The 8,590-nt window shown below is 38.4% G+C and overlaps 2 protein-coding genes across 13 annotated transcripts in view; one reads left to right on the forward strand and one right to left on the reverse strand.

Moving 5' to 3' along the window:
• The first annotated feature begins 1,381 nt into the window (after positions 1–1,381).
• On the forward strand, positions 1,382–4,076 carry lg11h11orf58 (linkage group 11 C11orf58 homolog). Its single transcript, XM_017432873.1, has 5 exons — positions 1,382–1,550; positions 2,576–2,659; positions 2,761–2,821; positions 3,042–3,151; positions 3,432–4,076. The coding sequence occupies exons 1-5, from the start codon at positions 1,497–1,499 to the stop codon at positions 3,654–3,656; spliced, it is 534 nt and encodes a 177-aa protein (XP_017288362.1). The 5' UTR covers positions 1,382–1,496; the 3' UTR covers positions 3,657–4,076.
• A 1,458-nt stretch (positions 4,077–5,534) lies between these two features.
• The window catches only part of LOC108245729 (pleckstrin homology domain-containing family A member 7), a 165,729-nt gene continuing 162,673 nt past the window's right edge, over positions 5,535–8,590 (reverse strand). For 11 of the 12 annotated variants that reach the window (XM_017432859.3, XM_017432861.3, XM_017432863.3 and 8 more), the window contains 3 exons: positions 7,392–7,525; positions 6,988–7,022; positions 5,535–6,032 (listed from right to left, as the gene is read on the reverse strand). In XM_017432859.3, coding sequence (XP_017288348.1) covers positions 5,973–6,032; positions 6,988–7,022; positions 7,392–7,525 — 229 coding nt within the window. In that variant the 3' untranslated portion in view covers positions 5,535–5,972. The remainder of the gene's footprint in view (positions 6,033–6,987; positions 7,023–7,391; positions 7,526–8,590) is intronic. The other variant, XM_017432862.3, reaches the window with a different exon arrangement.

Consider the following 8,590-nt stretch of genomic DNA (forward strand, 5'->3'; position numbering starts at 1 on the left):
AATTTCAGCTTTTTAAACTAATTTCTGCTTCTTTCAGCTTTTGTTCTTCTACCTTATGCAAATCTTCTACAAATCAGCTTCTGTTCCACTTTTNTGCATCTTCATTAAACTTTAGCTGTTCAGCATATCTTCAGCTTCTTTCAGCAAAATCATTCAGCAAAATAAGCATTCACACTGCATTTTCGCAGGAAATGGAACTTCTCTAGTTAATATTACGATTCTCCATTTTGATTTTGATTTTTATAATTAAAAGTCATACTGCAGCCTTGACTGCAAGGAGTTTTAAGATTATATTTATATGGTTGTAACTCGGGCTTGCGTAGGCCACCCACAAAATAATTAGATATTAAAATATCTAATTATCTAATAAAAAATTGATTTTTTTTTTAAGATTTAAAAATCACACATTTGTCCTACAGAGCTAAATTTTTCTTGACATACTCTGCGACTTAAATGAAACTTTTCCAAAACTCAGACTTGTGGCATTTTAAAACTTTATTAAATTTTTTGGTTGGGGGGTCTGTGGACAGCTAAATGTTAAATTAGGACTATTCTGTCCAATCACAATGAAAACCGTCTGGGGTGGTTTTCAGGTTGTTCAGGTCAAAACCTTTTATTTTTCTTTGGACAGGATAAATCATTTGCAATTCTATCAATAAAAACAAAAATTCAATGCGTGCTATATGATTAACATTTTTACTTTTGAAAACTTGTAAGCTGAGGGGCACTAAAAGCTTTGTGCATGTACATGATGCTTAACAGGTCGTTAGTGAAGATTTTCATAATTTTTTGAAAAACCTTTTATAGTTTTTACATTTTAAGGGCTTATATGGAGAACTTAATTACAATTTCCTACAATGGTTGCTCCTTACAATGGGGAAGAATGGCAGCTAGGGGTTTGATCCGACTGAAAGAAAACCAAATCAAAGATACATGTTAATAAAAGGACTCTCTGACTTGTTTCCCCTAATATTTTCCTACAAAAAGCAGTAAATCATATATCTTTCACTAATGCACTTTTATTATTTATGCCATTCTAAAAGGGAGCACGTTTTTGACACCAAACAAATGAAAATAGCTGGCTTTTATATTGGGAAGGGCCCCCTTCTAACATTCAAACTATCAGTAGCTTGAAGACACAAAAAGGCATCAAGGTTATGACTTCTGATTCTGCAAGTCACTGCTTGAACAAGTCTTGGATGATCGGGAGGATACATTTTTTTTGGAGGTGAGGGGCATGTGCGCCAAGGTAATTAGACCCTGATTATAGCTGCTTACAGTTCTAGTTAATATTATTAATAATTTTCTCTCCTTTAGGTTGAATTACCATATTCGTCCACATGGTGGCAGTATAGAGTGGAGACAACCTGCTGTAAATCAACCGTAGAAGAAGACAAGACGAAAAAGCTCCTCGTCCGATTGTTGACAAAGTGCTTTTAGCTTCTCCTGGGTGGGATGCAATTTTTCTTTGTGTCTTCCAAAAGCTGTTGTTCACAATGACTTCCCCAGATGACAAACACGGCAGAAAACGACCAGCTTCTCCCTCACAAGTGAGTGAAATCACCGGAAGTGAGGCTAAAACGTAAAGTTTTAGACATGTTTAGCGCCACGTTAGCGAGCTAACTAGAAGCCGAACACGTTAAAGACCACTAAAAGTTCCCACTGTTTTAAAGCTGCCTTTTTATTAGTATAAACTGCAACACTTATAGCGTTTTGCTGAGAAAGGATGTCGATTGTTTTGGTCTGTGCTACGTCTCAACCATAAAAAATAAATATTAAACAGCTAATGCTTAAAATATACCGTCTATTTCTTAGATAAACAAAAATTGCATCAGATAAGGGAGTGCATTGAAAATATATCTTAGTTTTTTTTTCCAACATAGTAGTGTTTATATAAAAAAAGATCTTTTGAATGACTATTAACAATGTTTATGGTAGAAATAACCCCCATCTGGTTAGTTTGCTGCAAATATTAAAAAAATTAAAGTCAGTTCTTCAACAAAGGAAAGTTACAGCTTCTTAAAATTCAAAACTGAGGGATAATTAATCCTTAATTTCCTTTAAGCAGTGTGAAAAGTTGTCATCAAGCTCAAATGAAATGCTTCTTCAGTGGTTAAAATAACTTTAATGAGGTAGTTTTTATTAAACGACTTGTAATAAATCTTGATTTACCCCAAAGATTGGGTTTGTTACTGCAGGAAATGACATTGTCACTCCATTTCAGTATTTTGCTGGTGAAAAATTAAAGTATCGTGGTGAATCAAATTGGTTGATTTTTGGAATATAGGAGTTTGAAAATATGAACTAACCTAACAGTCTGTTAGGTTGTTAATAATAGGCTTTTTGATCCTTCAGGAAAATCAAGCAGCTTTTCATTTAGTATATTTTCTAGATGATGCCACAGCTCTCTCTCTCAAATTGTAGGTAAACGGCTAACAAATGCAGATGCAGTTTTTCTTAATCATGTCCGATCAGCTGCAGCTACGGTGCAGAGAACCTTTGAGTTCCAAACAACCTTTGCTGATGTCTTTAAAAAATAAATTGTTTACTGAATAGAAATGTTGTGTTGTGGCAGGACGGGTCGACACAGTGGGAATCTGCTGATCTGGGAAGTGATGAGAGGAAGCAAAAATTCTTACGGTTGATGGGCGCGAGCAAGGTCTGGTTGATATTTTTTACATCACCGTAGAATTCACCGTAGACCCGAGGTCCATGTCAACAAAGAAATAAACCCCTTGGTGGTTTATTTTTTCTTTCCAGAAAGAACATACCGGACGCCTCATCATCGGTGACCACAAGTCGACGTCTCACTTCCGCAGTGGTGAGTTAGTTTATTTAGCTTTAGTAAAAATGCAGCTTTGTTCTGCAAGAGGAAGACATGTTAAACTGAATTACTCACTCCACTTACCCGTACTGCATTATCACCAGTGTAATTAATCCATCGTCCCCCCCTGCTCCACATCCGCCACACAGATCTATCCATGCTCGGATGGATCTGTAATGGCTCGGTGTGCCTGTTGTGATCAGTGTCTCCTCTGCAGGGCAGGAAGATAAGAAGATGAACGAGGACCTGGAGCAGCAGTACCAGCAGGGCATGGATGGAAAGCTGTCGGGAAGGAATCGGAGGCATTGTGGTCTGGGTTTCAGTGAGGTGAGGGTCATCTCAGACCAGAGTAGTGACAAAGGAACAGTGACATTCACCCAGATCATCGTCACGTTTCAGGATCATATGTACAGTGAGATGGTCAGAAATTCATTTATCTTCCTTTAAAAGGTTGTTGTTAGAAGCCTAAATAGTAGCTAATTGTTATAGCACACTCGCTCCAGTCTACAGACGCTTGTTTGTAAAGATATTTTGTCATACATATATTCTTCTTTTGCAGAGAAACATAACAAAGAAGCTAATTGGCTGTTTGTTTTTCTGTCAACAGCCTGACCCGGACCCAGAATCGACACCCGTCCCACCCCAGGATGTTCAGACAGAAGCTGCTGGTCCAGAGAAGTCCAGCCGTAAAGAAGGTCCCACAGAATCTCAGGACAAACACTCTGATGCCAGTCCAAAGGAGAAAACCTCCGAGCCGACAGAGCACAGCTCAGATGATACCACTGAGGAGCGCAAACACGACTACAAAACGGCCTTTGTAAAATCATTGTAGGGCGGGCGGCGGGCGGCGGGGTGGGCTTCGGAAAAATGGAGGGTATTATTTTTTTGTATTCTCAGATTTGGCCAGAATTGTGTTTGGTTTTGTTTACCTGCAGGCGGCCACCTGTCATTTCTGTCGTGTTACCGAGCAGAGACGGATTCTTCAGAGCTCGTCGAGATGCGCTCGGGTGTGAAAGATTGAAGTCTTCGGCCTAAAAAACGAAAAATCTTCCTTGATTGGATGGTCCTAAACCTCATTAAAAAAAGAAACAAACCAGTTTTTTTTATTTAGTTTGAACATTTTAACAGTCACTGCATTTGTCTTGAACTGTACTGAGTAAAACAGGATTGGCTCTCATTTAACATGAATTGTATAGATGTGTGACTTTTTGTAATTTCTTTTTGGAAAACTAATAAAAGGAAGTGAGAGTCACACCGTCTCCTGTGCATATTTTGACAGCATTTGTCTCTAAAGATATAATATCTTTATTCATGTATGTATAAATGTTGTGTAATGAATCTGTCAGGCTTGGTGAAGTTACTTTTAAACTCATTTTTTGTGTAGAGAAGTTTTATTTCTTCCTTAAGAGGAAGTGAACATCTAGTAAGCTGGTATACATCCAGGGTTGAGCTTCTTTTATTAATTTCTTTGTATATGTGCACTAAATTACACTCCAGCTTTCACAGAAAATAATTTGTAATAAAGTCCAATGGATTTTTAGTCACAGATGTAGGAATGATCATTTCAAACCGAGAAGCCATCAGCATCATTCAAAATATAAAAAATTTGCATCAATTTCATGTTTACTACAATGATGTAGTATATTTGGGATATTCTCAGAGTAATGATATATCAGAGCTAAAATCTCCACTTTGTTCTTTTTAAAAAAGTAAATAAATAAACAGCTCAATATGCTGCCATAGTTGGGTAGCAAAGACTGGACTGAAAATCAGTGGAGAAAGAAGCAGCTAAAGTAAAAGACTTTTTAAAAGATTACAAAGAAGCTTGGCTGCTTGAGGGCTAAATATCAAGAGATTAGAGTTGATTTAAAACTTGTAAAATATTTGGATATTTTTCCCCAAAATTTTTGACCAATGAGAACATTTTCATTTAAACTCATTATGCCTCAGCTCCTTTAAAGCTGTTAGGTGTTACATTTTGTACAAATGAGTATCTGATTCTGCACAAAAAAAAAAAAGTTTCAAGAAAGAAACAACTTGTTTAACGGCTGCGTTTGGCTCCCGATTTCTACTGTTATCGAGTGTCTGTCATGTACTTGAGTTTGTGAGAAGGCAGCAGCCAGATTAGAGCCGTTCCTGCAGTTCTTTCTGAAATGTCTCCAGTTGGTTTTAACTCGTTCAGCGCCTTGAAAAAGTCTTCATATGCCATGACGTTTTCCACATTTCGTTGCTTCAAAACTACAGGGTTTCTTGGTTTTTTTTACACAGACAGAGATTTTATGTGCTAGACAAGCACAAAGCAGCACATACAGTATCTGTGAAGTGGAAAGGAAACAATGCAGGATTTTTCAGAATGTCTTACAAAAACAAGTCTGAAAAGTGTTGTGTTTTTATATTCAGCCCCTTTAACTCTGATACCTAAAATCCAATTCTACCAGCTGCCTTCAGAAGTCCTCTCATTAGTAAACAGTCTATATGTAATTTATTCTCAGTATAAGTACAGCTGATTAAGTTTGTTACAGAACTGAAGTGATCAAAGAGCATCATGAAGGCCAAGGAACACACCAGATGGCTCAGGGTTAAGTACGCTATGACTAACAGATCAAGAAAGAATAAATTAAAACCCAAAATCTTCATAAGAATCTGGTTTTATTTGCTTAAAACATAGAAAATGATTAAAACCTTTAAAAAAACAGAACAAACAATAATATTATAGATTCTTAATATTTATTTTCAGTGGCTTCACCTTTTATGATTAAAGGATTTCACGATATAATGATGCACATTAGTTTTTTGACAGTAGCCTGATACATGAAAATGTCAAGCAGAAGCGTCTCAATCCAAACTGTTTAATAAATAAATAAATCTATTCATCGCTAAACATTTCCACTGCAATCCGAGCATGTCGAGTCTGGCTTTTATTTCAACAACAAAGCAAACTAAGAGCAGGTTATAAAAAAAGCAACTGACACCTGTTAGAAATTATTATTTACTGTGTAATGTAAGAAAACCCACTACTGTTTCAAAAGTATAAATCAAAAAATCTTGTAAAAACATGTTTATGTCTTCATTAAAAAAAAGAAATGGTTTTGTAAATGAATTGGTTATTTGCTGAATCATATTGAGATCCTTTCAAAAGATGCTTCCTTCAAAATTTGATCACGTCTGCCGGTCGTTCCTGTGGGTCAGTGCTCGGCAGCTGCTTTGGCTGAGGAGAGAAAAAACAAAAGGCCAGAGTCAGTAGATCCAACGGCAGTCTTCACAATACATGTAGAGTTGAAGCATGTGTGCTGCTGTTGATTGTAGCAGCACAATCCCTCCTTTGACACAGGAGACACAGACATACAACCTTCACCCAAACACCTAAATCCAAACGGTCCGAAAACGTCCCCAAAACCTCGTCCACTTCGATCGCAACAACAGCTGACAGGAAGCGTTTTCACAAAGACTTTCACTGCCACCTAACTTTAACATTTGAGTAAGTTGTTTGGATCTTCACTATCTTAAGCAGACATTATTTGAAATGAATTATGGGTAAAGACCCCTGACACACAAACAAAAACATGCTGACAAAAAAACATCTAATAGATTGGTTTGTGTTTTGAAATTTGAGCCACTAGATGGCAGTAAATCACCAATACTGGATATTTAAAAGGATGTTTACTGATTAAAATGAATCAAAAACTTATTAATATATTATTTTTTGTTGTATATGAGCAGTGTGGTTGAATTAAAATGGGTCAATATTTATTTTTGTGTCATTGTTTACAAGATGAGAAAGCTTTCCTCTGATTTAACACGACAGACAAGTTGAAAGTCTTTGTGAAACCTCCTCAGTTTCAAATATCACCCAAAACAAAAGAACAGGAATGTGCACAGATGTTTTTGGGCCTAAAGACAAATAATGACAATAATCTTTGTTTGCTTTATCGTCCTCAAACTAAATTAAACCATCCTTAAGAAGTCTTTAACCCTCCTGAAGCCCTCAAAAGAGAGAGAGGCAAAGAGAGGTAGAGAATCTCTTGTACCTTCGGGTCAATTTGACCACTGGAGGGTTAAGGCCGCCCATCTGTGCATATACCTCATGTGGAAAAAACATCACAGTAATGCACACAAAGACAATAAATCCTCCCAATCCAAGAGGATGGTCAGGGCAGGTATACCTGCAGCAGACACCAACTGTCCAGCCACTCAGTCCCTACACACATCAGGGACAATAATGTGATCACACATATTGTGCAAAACATCCACTTCTGGTTTGTAAACTAAAAATCTAGATCATAGATTTTTTTTAAGTCTGAGAAACTACAACGACAAATAAAGCAGAAAGCCTGTGTTTTTGCTCCAGATATAAGGACAGATTTAAAGACAACTCCACATTCTGGATTTTTTTCACTAATTTCTTTTAGTTACGGGGCTGTTTTCCTGCTGACTTTCTTTGACAGCAAAAGTCAGGCTGGAGCATCTGCTTGAGATGCGGCCACATTATTTTAATAAAAGCTAAAACGCATCGATGTGAATGCTTCAGGTTTTCAGCATTTGTGTTGAGTAAGCAGAGTAAACTAACCTGCGACCAGTTTGCTCTTGCGTGAGGCCTCTGAGGCCAACGCCTGGGACACGCTCATGATCCTCTCCTGCTGCTGCAGAGCCGAGTCCAGCTCACTGAAGTCCAGTGGCGCTGACGGCTGCATGTTCTGAACACTGAGGAAAAGAGACACAGCTAGGAAACAGAAAACACCTGAGCACAGAGGAAGTCAAAAGGGTTCACCCCACTGGTGTTCCCTGTTTTGTTGCTTTGCAGCCTGATATTTAAAGTTTGAATCTTTAGGTTTACTGAGGCTGGCACGTCTAACTGCTGCTGCTCCTTCAGGAGTGACTGGTTCTCCTTAAACCAGAGGAGTGCTGCTGCAGTTGTGCGTTTGGGGTCATTGTCCTGCTGTAAGGTGGACACCCGTCCCAGTCTCAAATCTCTAGAAGACTCCAATGGGTTTCCCTCAATAATTTCTCTGTATTTTATGCCATCCATTTTTCATTGAACCCTGACGAGTTTCAGTCTCTGCTGATGACAAAAATTCCCACAGCATGATGCTGCCACCACCACACTTCATGGTAGAGGTTGGGTTCTCAGTATGTGAGGTTTAAACTAAGCATGTTGTTTAGATGTGTCTCCGTGAGCTTGGCACATCTAGCCATTAAAGAACTCAGTTTTAGTCTCATCTGACCAGACCACCTAGTTCCACGTGTTTGGAGGTTCTTCTAAATGCCTTTTGACAAATTCCAAATGGTCTGCCTTGTCTAGATGATAAAGCAGTGACTAAGTCCTTCCAGTCTCAATTGAAACCCAGCTCTGTGCAGCTTATAGTGGTCCTATAGATGGACCCTCCCATCTCCGCAGAAGAGCTGCAGCTCCATCAGGGTTATCTTTGGCCTCTTGAATGTTTCTCTGATTAATACCTTCCTCACCCGCTCTGTGAGATGTGGTGGACAACTATCTCTTGGCAGGTTTGCTATGGTGGAATATTCTTTCCATTTCCTAATAATGGACTTATTGGGATGTTCAGGGTTTTGATTTTTTATCTATACTTCTCCACAACTTTGGCTGTGTGTCCTTGGTCTTCATGATATTTGTCGCTTGGTGGTAACTCTTACTATCTAAAGGTGTTGAACTGGTGTTGGTTCTGGGGCTGTCAGAACAGGTGTATGTATACTGAGATCATCTGATGAATTGCCCACAGGAGCTTCAAAGCAAAGGGGGGGGGGGGGGGG

This window comes from Kryptolebias marmoratus, linkage group LG11 (genome assembly GCF_001649575.2).
Source record: "Kryptolebias marmoratus isolate JLee-2015 linkage group LG11, ASM164957v2, whole genome shotgun sequence".
In the NCBI taxonomy this organism is placed as follows: Eukaryota; Metazoa; Chordata; class Actinopteri; order Cyprinodontiformes; family Rivulidae; genus Kryptolebias; species Kryptolebias marmoratus.